The sequence below is a fragment of the Theobroma cacao genome, chromosome 1 (assembly GCF_000208745.1).
Source record: "Theobroma cacao cultivar B97-61/B2 chromosome 1, Criollo_cocoa_genome_V2, whole genome shotgun sequence".
Lineage (NCBI taxonomy): Eukaryota > Viridiplantae > Streptophyta > Magnoliopsida > Malvales > Malvaceae > Theobroma > Theobroma cacao.
The window spans coordinates 546,610-565,616 of record NC_030850.1 but is presented as its reverse complement, the minus strand read 5'-3'; the positions used below and the strand labels follow the sequence as shown (position 1 = coordinate 565,616).

Sequence of the window (19,007 nt, the reverse complement as noted above, 5' to 3'; positions counted from 1 at the left end):
ATGTGCGAGACCAGATTTTTTTCTGCGGACAACAAATCCCACACAACATTTGCCACTTGGTGTTTAATTTGCTGCACACGTGTGGCTTTTGCTTTCCAGAGACTCGGGCTGTTGGGCACCTATTGGTATGAGTCACCTTGTATAAATAATATCTTTTTTCTTTTTTTACTTGTTAGATACAAAGAGTAATGCCCCAAACTACACATAATAATTAAAAAAACCCAACACTACTTAATTATTATTGATTTTGATTGTTAATATATTTTTATGTTAAAATTTATTTTTTTATAATATATTTTTATGTTAAAAATAAAAACATTGTCAAATCTAGTTTTAGCATATGTTATTGTTATGATCCATTAAAACCAAAGCTAAATCTTCCTTACAAGCTTCTTAATGAAATCATTTGAATAGAATATTAATTTTCAAAAGGATTTTATTCCTATTTGATACCATCATTCCCTTTCACCGCTCACTAATAATTATGGGAACACAACCTTGACCTAGTGCAACAAATTTGCTAGACCTAAAGAGTAGGGAGCCAAGCAAATGACCATCCTTGGTTTGTCATAAACCCTTCATTATTGAAGTTAATTGACATGTTTTGGATGAAGTTACTATCATTGAAACATGATTATACGAAGCTCAATTCGATTATTTCGTATTATCGTAATTTTTATCAAAATTTTCAAAATGTATAGTCAAATTCAAAGCTTTCTTCTACTAAAACAAATATTTTCTTCACAAATTCAATTGCTCTAAAAGCTGGATGAAAGTGAAATTCAAACATATAATAAAAATTCAAGAAAATGGTTGGAGGCAAAATTAATTCATTGACCCAACTTACATAACCTTGGAAAAAGTGGGGTTGGATAGCAAATTACATAATTTTTTTCTTTTTGTTTGAATAAAAAAAATTAATATTAAGGGGGTGTTTCTCCCTTTCTATCTACTTTCTCTTTCTTTGGTTATATATATGCGGAGCCCATGGCCGCCCATATGCATTGCTGGCTATCAGCCATCGGTTTGTTCGTTTTCTTTTATAAGCCCTTTGTCTACTGAGAAAGACCAAACACCCAGTTTCAGTTTGTTCAATATCACACTGATTCATAACACTTTTTTTATATATATATATTTTCTTTTTGTTGGGTTTTTCCCTTTCTATCTTCTTCTTCTTCTTCTCTTTTTACTTGCAACAAAAAGGAAAGGGAAAGGGAAAAAGGAAGAGTGTAGAAAAGAGAAAAAAGAACGAAGAACCCAAAGTGAAATAGGAATCCAATCAATCTGGAGTGTTGATTTGATGGATCTGTAGATCAAACGCTTTAAAAAAACTTCACATGTATTGCTCTGTTTCTTTTAGATCTCCATCGTTTTCATCTGCTATCATTCAGTAGCTGAAGCCAAAACAGTACAAAACAGCCTAATTCTGCTGTGAGTTTATTTTGTTTTTTTTTTTGAAAAGCGAGTTTGTTTTGCCTGTGGTTTTCCCTTTTTCTTTGTGTGATCGAGGCTTTTCTTTCGAGTGGGGTTTTAATTTTTTTTAAAATTTTTTTATTCTGATTAGTTATTGACCATTTACAGTTGTGGAATTTCGAGTGTCTAACCGATTTTTATTGTTTTGTTCAAGTGTGGGAATGTAAAGGTAGATTTGACTTTCTCTATTTTGTTCTTCTTCGCTTTTCTTTTTGGCCAAAAACATATGTCGTTTTTGTTGTTTTTATTTACTTAACTGGCAGTATTAGCTTAAGGGTCGGTTTTTTTTTTTCATTTTCATTTTCCATTTCAGGCTGAAATGGATGTGGGTTTTCGTTTTTTTTTTTTAAGTATATCTTTGTTTTGTTTTTGGGGGATGAAGGATCAATTTGACAAATTGTTTTGATTACTTGTTCAATTTTATGCTGTTTTTAACAGGGGTGTATGATATTTTGCTTTGGTATGCAGGGGAGGAGACTGGTGGGGGTTTTTTGATTAAGTAATACTTTTCGGTGGATATTTGCATCCAATTTTGGATGTTGAGGAGCAATTGGAGGCTGGCCCGGGGGAGATGAGGGATGTTATCAAGGTTGGTCAACTTTCTGAGGGCCTGCTTGCGGCCGTCCTCGGACCGTTATGCCCAAAAAGGTTCGGATGCAGCAGGCCGGCAAGACGGGCTCCTTTGGTACAAAGACAGTGGGCAGCACTTGGTTGGTGAATTTTCCATGGCTGTTGTCCAGGCTAACAATCTGCTTGAGGATCAGAGCCAGATTGAATCTGGCTCTTTGAGCACTCTTGAGTCTGGTCCATATGGCACCTTTGTAGGAATATACGACGGTCATGGTGGCCCTGAGACATCGCGTTTCATCAATGATAACCTGTTCCAGCATCTAAAGCGTAAGGGAACTTGGAACCAATTAGAATTATTGGCATAGGACATTTGTTATGCATAAGTTGTATTTATTTCACTCCTATTTGTTACTAGGATGAGCTGTTAAACTCACTGGACTGGTTCCTTTTCTGTTCGCGTAATTTAAGGATGTTGCATTTATTCATGCCATAAATGCCAAAACTTTAGGTTGACAGCCAGGTTGGTGCCACAGTGACTCAGTCGATAGTATTATTTTGCAGGGTTCACCACAGAGCAGCAGTCAATGTCTGTGGATGTCATAAAGAAAGCATATCAAGCAACAGAAGAGGGATTTTTCTCTCTTGTTACCAAACAGTGGCCTATGAAGCCCCTAATTGCAGCTGTTGGATCGTGCTGCCTGGTTGGTGTCATTTGTAATGGGACCCTTTACATTGCTAACCTTGGCGATTCTCGTGCTGTGCTGGGAAGGGCTGTCAAGGCAACTGGGGATGTTCTTGCCATCCAGCTGTCAGCAGAGCATAATGTAGGAATAGAGTCTGTCAGGCAAGAGATGCATTCTTTGCATCCTGATGACTCTCATATTGTAGTTTTAAAACATAACGTATGGCGTGTAAAGGGCCTGATACAGGTAAGTTCTTTATGTTGGTATTGCTGATAGACACACAATACGTACGTTTGGTCTATGCAATTTATATTTTCTTCATATTATTGAATGCTATAATTGGATTGTAAGCATTATAAAGTATAAATTTAACTATGTGACAAATTACCATGCTCAGTCAAGGAAAATGTGCATGTTACAAGTCTCGTGTCTTTTTTAATCCTTATGTGAAAAGCGAAGTCTTTTATTATGTTTCAGCCATATGGTTCTGGGTGTGGTTTGGCCTCTGGTGTTTCTAGAGGGTAGGATATGGGCTTTGCTTTGTTGGTTTCTTGCTATGTGTCTACAGCTTGTTATGATACGACATAAGCTAAACTAAAGGGGCACTTCAATTTGGAGTGAGTTTATAGTATAATTTTCTAATACTAGATTTGCAGTTTTTACCAATCCTGTACCTCTGAACCTGTTACTTATTATGATGGTAAAAGTCAATGGTAAGAAATATATCAGAATATAAATAAAAAAAACACTGAAAGTAAGATGCCTGATCTCAAAATTCTGTGCTCTTAGTGCATTTACTTCATCTGATTGCAATGTTATCATATGGAAGCTAAATTAAAAAGAACTTGTATATTGTGCTTGTTTAACTGGTTTCGTACCAGTTTATTTTCCATAAATTGGTATAAATTATGTTTTTTTTTTGGATGTTTTGGGTTGTAATTTTTATAGGACATTTACAGAACCTTTTTATTGCAGGTTTCTAGATCTATTGGTGATGTTTATCTTAAAAAGGCTGAATTCAACAGGGAACCTCTATATCAAAAGTTTCGTCTTCGTGAACCTTTTAAAAAGCCAATTTTGAGCTCTGAACCGTCAATATCTGTGCATGAACTCCAACCTCACGATCAGTTTCTCATATTTGCTTCTGATGGGCTCTGGGAACATCTCAGCAATCAGGATGCAGTTGATATAGTTCAAAATCATCCTCGAAATGTAAGATATACTTCTCTTATCAGAGAATTTAAGTGTGGTTTTAACTATTAAGTTTATAAACTACTCATTAATAGCATAATTGTGGTTTATGGTGCCTATTGGCAAAAAGGGCATGCATGCATGCTTTGAATGAGTCATGGCTTCATGTTAAGCAATCTTGCCCTAATGTAGTTAGAACTATTAATACGGTTTCCACTTTGAAATCATTTATTTTATTTTTTTTCTCTATGTCAGTGTTGCATCGATACTCTTTTCAATATCTTCCATTTTGTTCTGCTAGACTACTAGTGCTGCTGATTATTCTTAATTACATTGGCTGATTCTTTGCCTTTAGAAGCTTTAGCACAAATTGTTCCTTCACTGAATGGTGACATACACATGAAATGTAAAATGAAAAAGTAGATGCTGACTTACAATCCAGGCTTAGAGATCATTGAATGGAGCCTTGAGCAACTAAGCCCACATAGCAATACTCGTACCATTATTGTGGAACCCTGTTGACAAGTAGCATGGAGAAATATGACTGTTATTTGATTGTTTTGTGCTTATTCTTCTAACAGGGAACTGCTAGGAGGCTTGTGAAGGCTGCATTGCAGGAAGCTGCTAAAAAGAGAGAAATGAGATACTCAGATTTGAAGAAGATTGACCGAGGTGTACGCCGGCACTTCCATGATGACATCACAGTTGTAGTTGTATATCTTGATTCAAATCTTGTGAGCAAAGCCAGCTCAGTGAAAGGCCCTTCATTATCCCTGAGAGGAGGCGGAGTTAACCTGCCTGCAAAAACTCTGGCTCCCTGTGCCACACCAATGGAACTCAATATCAGTTGATGAGGTTGGCCCCCACATACTGTTGTATCTAGTGCAGGATTCTTCTCTGAACTTCCCATGGTACGATCGGTTCTCATAATGCAAGAGAGGAGAAGGTGCAGTCCTTTAATTAATTTTTAATTTTTTAATGTACAATGTAACATTTTAACTTGAGACATATTCTATTTAGTTTATAAGCTCTTCGAGCTTGAAAGGAAAGAATCAGAAAAATAGAGCTGCAAAGGTGACAAAACGAAGATTCTTTCTTTAGGACGATCTTCTCTATGCATTCATTTCACTATATGTGCTCACATTCTGGAGGTTTTGGGTTTCTGTAAATTATGTTGACATCCCTGAATATCAAAATTCCTATAATTGTTGTTTGCATGTTGCAGTAATTTCAGTTTATGTTCTAGCCTCATAGGCACCGACCGTAATGGACACTAGTGGAATGATTCATCTCCTTTTCTGGGTTCTCTTTTTATTTTACCACCCCTTGTTCTGGAAATTAACAAGGTTAGCTGGTAGGATTTGCTATGATCTGGAGTTGTCGAAGGAGGCAAGTCTTCAGCATTATTGTGGTTTGATCAGTTGTTTATGAAAGGCAAATGTCTCCTTGGTCTCCAGACTATGAGATGTCACATGGGTTATGGGTTCTACATTTAAAGGAATTGGATTATTTGCTGGCCCCTGATGGGCCGTGGCGGAGGTTCTGGCTAGGTAAATCATTGTTTCTCCTGGAGATGGAATCGATCTCGGCCGTTGAACACCGGATTCAGATTAGGAGGTGGAAGGCAAAGCAAAAGCGACGGGTCCTTGATCCAAAATCCAAGTGGGACAAGAGGAATGCCGAATCTGCTGCCTTCTTTTGCCCTTTATGGCCAAATCATTTAAGCATTGGACCAGCACTTGATCCAGTCCCATTTATGACTGCCAAACCAGAGCCTCAGTTGAGTTCAAGCCTTAGATTCAGGGCTCGGATAAGAGGGGAGAATGATTGAGGTGGGTGAACCAAGGAAAATGGTCCTGGTCCTTTCAAATTTGCTTGTGACAAACTTAATCAATGGCCATGAAATAATTCAAAAGCCAAAAACACTAGGACATTGACCAAACGTGAAGGAGATAGAAACTGCTGCTCTGTTAGATCACAAGTTCAGAGCATAACACGGTGACGGAAGCAAGAAAAGTTCAGGGAATAAGGATGGCAGAAACGATTTTCCTAATCAACCCTCACTTTCTCAGCAAAATCCAGCAAAACCCATTCAATCAAAGAAACATCTAATTGAAAAAAAAAACCTATTACTTAGTACCTTGTGTGTTTGTGTTATACCTAACTCTGAACTCTGAAACACTGGAGAAAAAGGCTCCAGAATCATTAAAAATCAGTACTTTAAGACTTACTTTAGCTGTGCAGTTTAGGTAGGGTTTTAATTATGTGGACCATCTGTTTCTGATGCCACTAGCTTTTCAACAAGTAAGATGACAGCAAGCAATAGTTGCATCTGGGAGAGATTGCCGAGGGGAATTTGAACACATGAGAGAGAGAGAGAGACAGAGACAGAGAGTGGCTTGGCCACTTGGCTAGCTTTGTTCTCTCCTGCTACTGCATATTCACACCGGCCCACGACAGACCCCACTTCCCTCCTCTATGCTGTCCTTTCTCTTATCACTTTTCACTGGCACAATTCTCTATGCCTACAGTAGCCAACTTCACTTCCCTTCACCTCCCCCTGTCCGCCTCACAGTTCCCGCCTAAAGACAGAAAACAGAGCATTTTAGTCAATTCCTCTGCTACTAATGCTAATTCCACCCAAACCCAAAACTAATTAATCCTTTGCAAAAGGTAAAGCAGAAAAAGAACCCATTTTTCTAAACCAAAATTTAACCAAAGACTTGACCCTTTGCCGACAAATTTTTTTGTTTAATTTCAACATATCCTCCTTAAGTCAAGCAGAAAAGTTACATACATGTGAATGTATAGGCATGTGATCATTTAATCATTTATGTACTATATTTTCCATTTTCAATCAAGAAACCATTCCAATCCATGGTCGACTTAAACGAGTAATAATGGAAGAGTATGAAAAGATTAGATCATTCTTTTGGAAAAGCAACATGCAAATAATAATTTCTGGGATTGTTCCTTCTCGTGAGTAGTAAGGGTTTTTTGCAGTTTAACAATATTATATAATTGAGGCAGACCAAATCCTTGTCCACTTCTTACTGTACTCTGTTAACGATAAGAAGACAGTAAAAGAATATCCTTTTTGGAACGCTTTTTATATAATTTTGTACCATGATATCTCATGTCAGCATTTGGATTTTCCACTGTCACTCTCCTATAGTCTTTCTTTTTCAATATAAAAACAGAGTAACATTCAATTAATGAAATTCGAACTCAAAATTATCTATTTCGTATTTTAAACACAATAATTTCATACTTTAATTAAGTTAAATATGTTTAACTTGTATATAACATATTTAATTTGTTTAATTAATTATATTATAACTAGTATAAAATGATTAATTTGACATATTTATTTAATTAAGTTTAATGGTTTGTGTATATCATTATACCGTATAAATAAGTATAATAAATAAACATATTCATCATATATGTGACCTGAACGTGACAAGAAGTTAGTTTGAATATCACCATCATTAAATCAACGGCTGTGGTCTCGTCAAGAATCTGATCCGACGGTCAGAAGAGCCAGATTGGTGAAATTTTAACGTTACAAAGTGGTAAAAACAGCAATCATGACTTGGAGTTCCCAGGGAAACTAAAGTGAAGTCCCCGCCAAATATCTTGTTCAGTTCAGTTAATAACGCTATTATTGTATTATCATTTAAGCCCTTAGCCCACTTTGGCCCCATTAGCCACCCGACTCGTGTCACTCACTTTCCCTGTTCAAGACACTTGTTCACCGTGAATTCGACAGTGATGGTCACGGCTCTCTGCAGAGCGTGGACTTGATTTCTTTCACCAAGTGCTTGCACACAGCAAGCAATGCTAGCAAGGCAAGAAACAGTGCTTGCTACTGCTCTTCCTTCTCTCCTACCAAAGTGTTTTGAGGTTAGGCTTTGACTCCTTGTTGAGGTTTCCAGCATATGTCTTAAAAAAGATCTCTGCCATGTCCATAAAATCTTTTTATATGATAGCAATGGAAGGAAAAGTAAGGAAACTTGCTGCCTTGTAATAGAGCCATTTGCAGGAAATGTACACCAAAGAAGGCCATCTTCATTTATTATTGTTGCAAATGCAAGTTCATGATGAGTTGAACAGGCAATGGTTTTAAAGAATATATCAGAAACTGTTTGTCACTTTGTCTCATCCTCTGACAGACTCATCTAGTCATCACCCTTTTATTTTTTTCGGACAAAACACCTCCATTATCGGACAGGACAGTGAGCATACTGCATAGCTCAAGTTTGATTTTTTAGTTTTTTTTTTTTTTGTCAATTGCCTGATGTGATTCTCTACAACTTTTCCAACACAACCTTTCTGCCACAACCAAAACCTTTGTCTTTTACTTAAGAGCTAAAACCACTTTTGTTTTTCCTGCTAAAAAGAGTGTATTATATGGTCTAATTAAGAAGCCAACTTCAAAATAAGCAAAAACCCATCTTTGGATTCAGCAGAGTGAAGCAGAGAAAGAAATGGGGTGTGCTACTTCAAAGAAAGAGGAGGAAGACAGTGTTGTGTCACTGTGTAAAGAAAGAAAACGCCTCCTGAAATTGGCTGTGGAGCGTAGATATGCCCTTGCAGATGCTCAAAGTAAGTATAACCAGTCTCTTTATGCGGTTGCAGCTGCCATAAGGTTATTTGTTGCAAGGCATTCCTCCCCTTCTTCTCCTTTCCTCATCACTTTCCCCACTGCTTCTACTTATGAGGCTGGTGAGACCCCTGTCACCAATCCAATGTTCCTTAAACAAAGGCCAACTGAGCCCACCCATGAAACAATTCGTTGTCAATCCTCTCAATCTACAGTTTTTGTGAAGAGGGGAAGTCAAGATCAAGGAAAAGAAGAAGTTCCAAGAACTCAAGAAGATGAAGAGGGTTGTCTTGAATCCTCAGAAGACGAGCGAGGGAGTAAAGAGGAAGAAGATGAGGTAGTTTGCGAGCACTTTTATGGTGAAGAGGCTCCACCGGCAATGCCATCACCAGAAAAGGCGTTTGCGTGGGATTTCTTCAACCCTTTTGATGGAATGAGAACAGAGGTGGTGAGTAGCTTTACTGACAGTTCTGATGAGGAACTGAGAGTGGTGAGAGAGAAAGAGGGAATTCCTGACCTGGAAGAGGATGGAGAGAGAGTTGTGAGTGAGAGAAAGGATGAGAACGTGAAAATTGCTGATGGTGGTGATGAGGAGAGTCAGAATACAGATGTGAGAAATGGGGATGATCATGATGCAAAAGTAAGCCAGGGGGACAAAAATAGTTTCAGAATGATTAATACACCCACAAATGAGAGGGAGTTGTTGGAAGCGTTGAAGGATATTGCAGACCATTTCCTTAGAGCTTATGATTCTGGTTTGGATGTCTGTAGAATGTTAGAGGCCAATAGAGTTCAGCTGCAATCTGGTTTGGAGGAACTCAAAGGTGGGTTTATCTTGTCTCTTTCCCTTAAACTTTGTTTTCACTCTATGTCATTTTCTGTTTCTTGAATATGCTGCTAGTTTCCCTGTGATGTTCTTAGAAATATTTAGGTGTTTTTGTATCCTCTGCTTGCAAATTGAATGCTAAAAGGGTTCATGCTGTTGTTTGAGGCTATAATTTGTTGCTGTTCCATACAGTCTTAGAGTAAGAATTGGTAATTTTTTTCATATAACAGGAGAGGTTGATTGATATGTCCATGCTATTACCTAGAAGACCTCTGTATTAGGAATATGAAATCAAAGAGCTCTCTTCCATTTCTTTTGAATAATGTTACCTGCTCCACGGTCTGTGCATATAAATTTTTTGCTTTACATTAGTTTGTGTAATTGTTTAACTTGCTTTCTGGGTGCAGAGAGCTCGAATAAACTAATTCGGTCAATTTCTTGGAGCCGGTCTCCATTGTCCCGATCTTCATCCTGTAAAAGCCTCCTTTCATCTAGTTCCAGAAATTCTTCTACATGGGCAGAATTGAAGACTGATTTGTTTGATGATTATGGAGGAATGGAATCTGGAAGCCATTCACTGACCCTAGGAAGGTTGTATGCTTGGGAAAAGAAACTTTACGAGGAGGTGAAGGTACTATAAACATAATTCGATTGCTAGCCAAATATGGAAACCATCTCTCTCACAGACACATTTTTTGAATGTTTCCTTTCATCTTACTTTTTCACATGAACCACTTCTATCGTCTTACATTATTTACAATGGACAGTTGACGCCATTCAATAACTTGCGCGTGTCGCTCCTCTTTGTGATAATTCTGAGTCTTCTGGCTTTTAGCATCTAGCAATGTGCATGCTGGTAGTTGAACTGGTCAGCTGGTAGAAACTATTTCATATAACAAATGATATAAACTGCTTGATTTACACAAGAATGTTCTCAGTGTTCATGCGGATAGTCAGTTAGACAACCAGTAAATGCCTCTGACATAATGAGTCTAGCAAGTTTGCTTCCATGTTTAATTATATATATGATATGAGATGTTGAATTTGCATTAATTAAAATCAGTTTTTGAGTACTTGAGTACATTCGAAGTTCAAGTTTTTGTAAACATTTGCTATAGCTCCCTAACATCTTATACTTCACATGCTCAGGCTGCAGACCAGACCAGGAAAACTTATGAGCAAAAATGTTCTCAAATGAGAAAACGTAATGCTAAACAAAATCGCCTCTATGCTGGGGACAAAACTAGAGCAGAAGTAAAAGACTTGCATAGCAGAATATTGGTAGCAATACGAAGTGCGGAAACAATCTCTGAAAGAATTGAAAAACTGAGAGATGAAGAGTTGCAGCCACAACTTATTGAGCTGCTACATGGGTATGAAAGTAAATGACAAAAAATTGTTCACATGTATCAGATTTATCAGTGTGATAATCTTCATTTCTTCTCCTCTGCAGCCTAATGGGGAACTGGAAGATAATGTTGGAATCACATGAAAACCAAAACCGAATCATGTTTGAAGTTGCGTCTTTCAACTGTCCTGCTTATGGAAAGCTTCGCAGTGACTCTCACCGTCTTGCCACTCTTCAGCTTGAGGCAGAACTTCATAATTGGCGTTCCTGCTTTTTAGCATATTTGTCTGCACAAAAGGCATACATTGAAGCTCTCAGTGGATGGCTTTCCAAGTTCATTGCCCCTGAAGTTGAATTCTGCTCAAAGAATAGGTCCTCAGGCCCAGCAGTAGGAGTTAATGGACCACCATTGCTGGCAACCTGTCATAAATGGTTAGCTAGCTTGGATAAGTTGCCAAATGAGGCTGTAATTTGTGCATTGAAAAGCTTTGGAAAGGATATCCGGGCACTTTGGGTTCAACAAGGTGAGGAGCAAAAACAGAAGAGGAAGGTCGATGGACTTGCCAAAGAACTTGAGAGGAAGGTCTTAGCATTCCAGAGAACAGAGAGCAGGATTCTTGGTTCAAAACTCTCTGAGCAGGAATTAGAAATAGATGTGCGGAATCGGATTGAGTATTTGGCAGAAAGAAAAAATCTGTTGGATATGTTCAGGAAAAGAATAGATGCTGAGAAGGTAAAACACCATGCTAGCATGGAAGAGACACAGCAGATAACAGTGAAAGGATTTCAAACTGGATTTTATTCAGTTTTTGGGTCCTTGGCTGAGTTTTCAAAGGCTTCTGTAAAAATGTATGCTGACCTTGTGACATATTGCGAAACTGCCGAGGCAGCCAAAGATGAGAAGGAAAGTGAACCAAGCTATGTCAAAGAAATGAGCTCGTATCTCTGGAGTTGAAGTGGCTGAGAATAGGAAGAACGGAAAACTAGAAAAGAACTCATTATCTTAGGCCTTCTATTCTTGCAGTTCTCAGAAAATAGAGTTTCCATAATAAGATAGTCCTTAAGCAGCTCGCTCAGGAATTATGTTTATAGCAAGCTATATTGTTGCTTAATTAGCTAATTGTAAGTATTAATAGTCTTTCCCTGATGGTAAAAGAATCAAAAGTTTCACCAAATTCTGACTGATTCTGAGATCATGATTTTTTTTTTTTAACATTACAAAGGGAGAGCATGATTTATTCTTTCATCCACCTAAACACGGAAAGAAAAGGAAAGAAAGAGGATTTGTTGTCTATGATCTTTCCTTTAATGGCGAATACCAGATGTCTTGTGGCAATGATATCAACACAATGAGGTTTCCTATACCTTGAAAACATAAAGTCACTTGTCTAACCGATCTCTTTCTCTACCTGTCTCGTCACTTATTCCTCTTAAATTGTTCTTATCAACATCAACACTAACACTGTTGATCTCAAAACATCTCAGGCTGGTGCTTTGGAATGAAACACTATCCATCTCAACACGAAACTTTTGAAATCCAACACCATCTATGCTCACAAAGCTTTGAGAGTAGTCCTGGTCTAATGATCTACGATGCCCTTGCTCTGTTGGTCGAGAAAACTTGCCAAATATTGTTCTCCGGGAGCTTCTCCAGGGCTGTTTGTTGATGGAGTTGTCAACTGAATAAAGTGTATCTTCTAGTTCTTGAAAGACCTGAGTCATAGTAGGCCGGTCTTTAGGCATTTTCACCACACATCTGAGTCCAAGTTCTCCCATCTCCAGCATCATTTCCATATTGCATGGCTCTGATAAAAGACTAGCATCAAGGATTTCTTCGATGCTGCCCCTCTCTATACTGGGCCTTGCCTGCAATTTTCAACAGCTGACTTCAGTACATGTTTTTAGTGTCTAAATCGACAGCTTACTCACAACTAGAACAAAGCAAAGTTAGAACTGGATAAACTAACCCAGTCAATGATATGATAATTAGGTTGGTTTCTAGTTGAATCAACAGCCGGCCGGGCACAAACGAGTTGCAGAAGGATAACCCCAAAGCTATAAACATCACTAAAAGGACTCAAATGAAAACTTGTGCAATATGCAGGATCAAGGTATCCTGGCGTTCCTTTGATCTGGCTACTAACATGGGATTGGTCTCCTACTGGACCCAATTTCACTAGTCCAAAATCTGAGACCTTGGGTTCGAACCCATCTCCAATCAAGATGTTGCTTGGTTTTATATCACGGTGGATTATGCTAGGCCTAATCCCATCATGTAAGTGAGCTATGCCTGTCAATAAAAAAAAGGTTTAACTTCAGCAGGTAACTCTGTTAACGATAGTTTATGCTGCTTTTGTACCATGAAAATCTACCTTTTGCTGCTCCAATAGCTATGTTTACTCTTTGCCTCCACGTCAAGTTTCTTCCTCCTCTTCCTACACTCCAAACAGTGAGCAAAACATGAGCTTTTCTTTAACCCATTGAATATTTGTCTGTTTCCTTTGATTTTTTATTGGTTTCTTGTCGCTGCGAAAAGCTGTTTTTGTGACATGAAACAAGTGGGAACTTACCCATGATGTACTCAAGTAATGAACCATGTGGTACGTATTCATAAACCAATACTTTTGCACCTTTTGGTCCTGTTAAAAAATATATTCCCTGTCTTAGATTTTCTTAGTACTAACTTAGAGACAAATTGATTAATCCATGGATGACTTGAGGGCGCAATTAGCGTACCAGGTTCTTCACAAAACCCCACCAAACCTATGAGATTTGGATGATTGACTGTCGAAAGAAGCCTCACTTCTGTTTCAAGAAACCAGTAAAAACACACTAACCAATTATCCAGATTCCAGGATCAAGATAAATTAAACTATGCATGTAGAGTTAAGGGTGGTTTACCATTTCTGAATTCTTCAACGCTTTGGTATGACTCGGCGTGAGCTCTCTTGATTGCTAACGTACCTTCAGCCTCAAAGATTCCTTTGTAGACATTCCCGAACGCACCAGACCCCAACAAACAGTCTGCACTGAAATTCCTGGTAGCCTTCTCCAGCTCCTCCAGCTGGAAACGCCTCAACCTTAATTTCTCAGCTTTCAGACCTCCTGTTTTTGACATTCTGAAAGTTGTTAGAACCTACAAAAACTGACAGACATTTGAAACAAACTGCTGATCCTCACAAGAGGTCTGAGTCTAACCTTTACGGCTCCATCTTCGGCTAAGCTTTCTTCTGCAAAAGAAGAACAACGAGGATCCCACTAAGACTGCTATGATGGCAATGATGAGAACTCCCCACATTTGCTTATTACTATGAGCATGACCAGATGTTTCAGAACCCCCTAGCAACCGAAATCTCTTGACCATTGCAAATAAATAAGTAAAATGTCCCAACACCAAAACCCCAAGATTTTATTAAATTACCTCCATTTCTACCATCGGTTCATTATCCAGGAAGACTTTTATTTAATTTCCTTCTGCTCTGAATATATTCCTTGACTGAAAAGAGGCAGGCAGAGGAATATGGGAAAGGATTGATCTCCCTGCCGGCAAACCTTATTTTCAAACAGAAATCTATATATATATATATATATATATATATGTTAAGGAGTCCCTCTCCATGTCATCGTGGACTCGTTCTTCTTTTGAGACGGCACATAGGCCAAATAACACATAAAATTTTTCATGCCATGCATTGTTTGACAAAGAGGGAAGGGCGTAGAATCTCCATGTTCTTGAGTTAAAAAACTGACGAGTAATCACAACAGACAAGAAAAATCCACAAATGTCCATCAGGTCCGAGCTGTTCCTTGCATCACATTTTTGTTTTCTTCTTCATTTCAGTGCATGATTCCTGGGATTGAGTTACTGTCACTGATGCAAGCGAACATGATTCTAAAGGGTCCAGATAAGAAGACTCCACAAAAAATCGATTTAAGTGGGAGATCATGATGGACCAAGCAATTAATTATCATAATTTAATGGTGTGATTTACTTGGATTACGATTAAAAGCGAGTTCGATTAAGCCATTTGATGCCCTTTTGTGATTGTTTTGATCTATTGACTTCATTATCAATTACGTTTCAGTTTTGGAGGTTTTGTTGATTGCAATTTCTTGGGTTGTCAGATTCTCTAGCTAATTCTGCTGACAAGTTTCAACCCATGCCATTACTTTTTTGGCCAGTTTTAAACCCATACCTTAAATTGGATCTTTTGTTGATAGTTTCACGGGTTGTCCTGTTTGAGCAAGGTTTTAACATCAATAGCAAGGTCAAACCATTGAAGTTAAAGTATCCTTGAATTCCACGAGAATTCAATCTAAAATCAATTGACACAAACCTGGAAAGATGATGCCAGGCTAATTTATGTTAATCAGATTCTACAATCTTTGTCAGTTGAGTGGAATGTGAGTTACTGTCTACTTTATCCGGATGGAACCCATGATCTTGTTTATCAGAATATGTCTGGAAAATTACACACGCTTGGAATCTTTCTTTTCTTACAAGCTCTTGACAAGAAAAAGTTTAAGCTTAAACATAAAATGAGCAAATAGAAGGGAAAGAAAACATGGTAGATTTCTTTTCATTGAAAATTTTTATGAAATTTGATGATCAGTTGGCCAATTTATTAGAATTCTTCTTAAAACCATTCCTTTTTCATGGAACCCTCCTGAACTTTGACTGCTAGAACATTGCCCCAAGACTGAAGGCACAATCTTGAAGAAATTCATCAGGAAATGAATCATGTGAAACTGATCACATGGTTATAGGGAGGAAAAATATTTTGCAAGGAACACCATTTTTATTATAAGAAATAAACCTTAATGATCTTTAGTCTTCTCCTTCCTCTTCTTCTTCTTCCTCTAGTTTGATGAATGAATTCATTTGAATAACAATCTCTTTCTGACTAAAAACATAAAAAAGGGTTTCCATTAGGTACACAATTTTATCTACCAGATTTAGACCCTTCATCTTTGGTAGACCCAGATGTAACTTTCTTTTTTATGATGAGGTGGGATTGGCACATCCAAACCACAACTAAATGCACGAAGTGAAGTAGGTGAAAACCAACAAATTTCGCCTATATTTATTCTATTATTTTTATTTTTATTTTTTTGCAACTAGGGGACGCCATTGCCAATAGGCAATAAGCTCAAATTGTAAATGTACATCAAGATTTTAATGTGGGAAGCTGCTTGGTTGGCCACGAGTTAATACTTTTTCTGTTCTTTGTTCAAATGGTTTTGCATCTGTTCCTGTACTCTGCAATTTACTCCCCAACATGCTTGGTCACATAGTTCTGCGGGGAGTGACTTGACAAAGGATCTCGTTTCTAAGGCAGGCTTGGTTGGTATCTTAAGCAATCCTACGTTAACATATTTTCTCTCTTGCCAGGTCCACTTTGTTTTATGAATATGTTTGACAACATTGACACCGGCCAGGTCCTGGAAGTCAGAGAAGATAAAGTTTTTAGACCCATTCTTTGGGGCATATAATTCAAGATGTTGGTCTAACCTGCTTCAGTTTACGTTCTCTCACAAGCAAAGAGCCTAAGACTTAGAAAACAATACCTTCACCAACTCCTGCCTCGGCTTCCATACAAGTATTTAATGCAAGAATTTAAAATGGTTGTCCCTGCAGTTTTTTTCATAAATGAGACTGACAAGTTAGATCTGAAAACTGTTTTCAGAGTTAATGTGTCATCTAGCCTTTGCATGATTGAATATCCTGAAACAAAAGTAGGATCCGATGATTAAGTTCCAACTCCCATACTGTCGGCGTTCCTCTGATGAACTTGTGTAAACGGTAAAAACAAATATTCAGTGAAGTAGAAAAAGTATATCATCCTTGCCATGATTCTTTCCTAAACTGTTTAAACACCCAAAATTGCCTATGACTTTCAGTGTCGAGAAGAAGCAGAAATCAGTTCTGAACCATATCGGTTGCCTAGAATTAATATAATCATAAAACTGGAGGTCTCAATCCAGGAGGAAACCTCATGAGAACTGAAATGAAATACCAACACCCTGATCAAATCTACATTGTTATCGAGATATGAGATTTGAAGTTTCAGAACTGTAAATCAAAAACTTTATACATAGGGCTAATCGAGTACAATGTTCAATCCTGCAAGATGATGTTAGGTAGACTACCCAGAGAGACAGAGTAGGCAAGCATTTGATGAACAAATGCACAAGCCCTGGCAAGAAAGGACCGTATAAATAAAATACAAAGAGCTCTTTCTAATTGTATAATTTACCAAAAATAAAATAAAATTACAGATCCCTTCTGCACAATGGACAAGAACCATGCCTAAGAAGCCACTTATCAATGCAAGGCAGGTGGAACATGTGATGGCACTGTGGCAAGCTCCTGACTGTTTCTCCAAGCTGAAAGTCCTGCATAAAGATAACTCCGAATGTCAATTAAATAAGCTTCTTATGCAACTAGATTTTACTAAGAATGGAGGAAAACGCAAAACACAGCATGGTCGGACCTGAAGGCAAACTGAACAGGAAACTTTTTCCCCAGAAGCATCTACATTGTTATTGTTTGTGATTACGATCTTTGGGATTTTTTCAACCAAATCACCAGCCAATCCTTTAGCACCACCAGTGTCAAAGATGTTCTGGACCTCCTCGAAAGTTGTTTCAGCAGCTCCCATCTAATAACAGAAACTGAAATCATAAGCAAATTGCCATTTGATGGAACCACCACTTTCTAGCATAGAGACTACTATCATTTTGCACAGCATATCACCTGACTTTGGACTGCACTCAGCATTGCTGGACCAATTCGTTCACGAACAAGCCTCCCACTGAGAAGGCTTGCAATGACGTCAATCTGCAGAATTTGCAGGAAAATGAGTTAGATTGCCTACAAGGCTTACTATAACTCAAAAGTGAAGGTTGAAAATTGTCAATAATGGTATCACGAACTTATAAATTTAGAACAATCAAGTGTTTTTCTCTAATCCCTCTTTCCATTAACTTAGAAACTAGCAACCAAACCTGAAAAACCAGGGTAATAAACAAAAGTGCTCACCAAGTAAAGCAAACATCCGATCCCGGATTCGTCCGATTGCCAAAGAACAAGAGAAGATTCAAAGACTTCGATTGAGAAAACTGCTCCAGATATGGCCCCAACTGCAGCCCCTCGAACAAACCCACTCTCCGTCTCTTGTCCTATCAAAGCCCCGGTCATGGCCCCTAAGAAAGTGCCCACTGCAGACAAAAAAGTCAATCTCTTGAGCAAAAATTTGAGTATAAAAAGAGTTAACTTCAGGCATTAAAGCGTTCTACATGTTAAAATTCTAAGAAACCAAACAACATGTCATTAATTCTAGCTGTATTTGGAAATAAATATAAGACAAATTAATGTCCAAACTGCTTTGTCTGCACGCAGAACATTTCATATTATTACAATCCAACAAAATTGGAACAGCAACATAATTAGATTTATCTTATATCCATACAATAATATTGGAGAAATGATAATGATTACTATAAAATAAATATGATACTTACATAAAAAAAACAAAATTTTAAAAAGAATAGAACATATCACATGAGTTAATAGCAGGAAAGAAGAACAAAAGAAGCCAAATTCAATTTATTACAAAAAAACCCACATCAAGGACCGTGAATAGATCAAGAATCAAATGGCTTTCAATTCCAAAAAAAAAAAGTTATAAATTCGATCAGCCACGAGAAATCCAAAAGAAAAAAGAAAACTAGAAGCAATAATGGAGTAGCATAAAGAAGAAGAGATAAAGAAACCAACCTAATGCAAAGAAGAAGGTTAAGATCGCAGAGAAAATGTTACCAATGATGGCAGAAACGGCAAAATTGAAAAAATCTTTAACCTTTTCCACGAAATCTCCAAACAAAGACAATGAAGACAAAGAAAAACGAGATGGGTAGTGATAATAATCCATCTTTTTTCCTTTTTTCCTCTTTGGGTTCTGGTATGGTTTCAAATGAGAACCGGAAATGAACAGGTTTTGATGATCTACAAAGAACAGGGTTTAAGAAGAAGCTTATATATATAAAGAACAACAAAGAGAAGAGAAAGGGTATGCTTCGTGCTTAAGAGATGGCCCAGAGAGCAAATCAACCAACTCGTATTTAAAGCTTCAATTTCTTTGATGCAACCCTCTTTCTCTCTCTACCTGTTTTCTTTGAAACATGAAAATTTCTGTCTTGTGGATGGAAGAAAATCTCTCTTTCCTTTCTCTTTTCTCTTTCTCTCCTTTTAATTTAATAAAATTAAATAATATTATTAATTTTAAATTAATTGGTAATAGTGTTCAT

At 37.6% G+C, this 19,007-nt stretch overlaps 4 protein-coding genes across 5 annotated transcripts; 2 read left to right on the top strand and 2 right to left on the bottom strand.

The window, feature by feature from the left end:
- Positions 1,001 to 5,165, top strand: LOC18610711 (probable protein phosphatase 2C 46). 2 transcript variants are annotated; one of them, XM_007046540.2, is made up of 5 exons: positions 1,001 to 1,431; positions 1,942 to 2,370; positions 2,605 to 2,972; positions 3,702 to 3,938; positions 4,499 to 5,165. In XM_007046540.2, the coding sequence occupies exons 2-5, from the start codon at positions 2,052 to 2,054 to the stop codon at positions 4,766 to 4,768; spliced, it is 1,194 nt and encodes a 397-aa protein (XP_007046602.1). In that variant the 5' UTR covers positions 1,001 to 1,431; positions 1,942 to 2,051; the 3' UTR covers positions 4,769 to 5,165. The 2 variants fall into 2 exon arrangements, with proteins under 2 accessions (XP_007046602.1, XP_007046603.1); XM_007046541.2 differs by lacking the exon at positions 1,001 to 1,431 and adding an exon at positions 1,565 to 1,642.
- LOC18610709 lies at positions 7,791 to 11,882 on the top strand. The gene is made up of 4 exons (XM_018126085.1): positions 7,791 to 9,347; positions 9,757 to 9,980; positions 10,499 to 10,722; positions 10,803 to 11,882. The coding sequence occupies exons 1-4, from the start codon at positions 8,408 to 8,410 to the stop codon at positions 11,650 to 11,652; spliced, it is 2,238 nt and encodes a 745-aa protein (XP_017981574.1). The 5' UTR covers positions 7,791 to 8,407; the 3' UTR covers positions 11,653 to 11,882.
- LOC18610708 (serine/threonine-protein kinase CDL1) lies at positions 11,936 to 14,061 on the bottom strand. The gene is made up of 6 exons (XM_018116621.1): positions 13,896 to 14,061; positions 13,599 to 13,802; positions 13,268 to 13,336; positions 13,070 to 13,132; positions 12,665 to 12,987; positions 11,936 to 12,563 (listed from the first exon to the last, which is right to left on the bottom strand). Exons 1-6 carry the CDS (start codon positions 14,059 to 14,061, stop codon positions 12,078 to 12,080), a joined length of 1,311 nt encoding a protein of 436 aa, XP_017972110.1. The 3' UTR covers positions 11,936 to 12,077.
- On the bottom strand, positions 16,680 to 18,943 carry LOC18610707 (NEP1-interacting protein 1). The gene is made up of 5 exons (XM_007046536.2): positions 18,478 to 18,943; positions 17,740 to 17,918; positions 17,455 to 17,538; positions 17,192 to 17,359; positions 16,680 to 17,093 (listed from the first exon to the last, which is right to left on the bottom strand). The coding sequence occupies exons 1-5, from the start codon at positions 18,629 to 18,631 to the stop codon at positions 16,971 to 16,973; spliced, it is 708 nt and encodes a 235-aa protein (XP_007046598.1). The 5' UTR covers positions 18,632 to 18,943; the 3' UTR covers positions 16,680 to 16,970.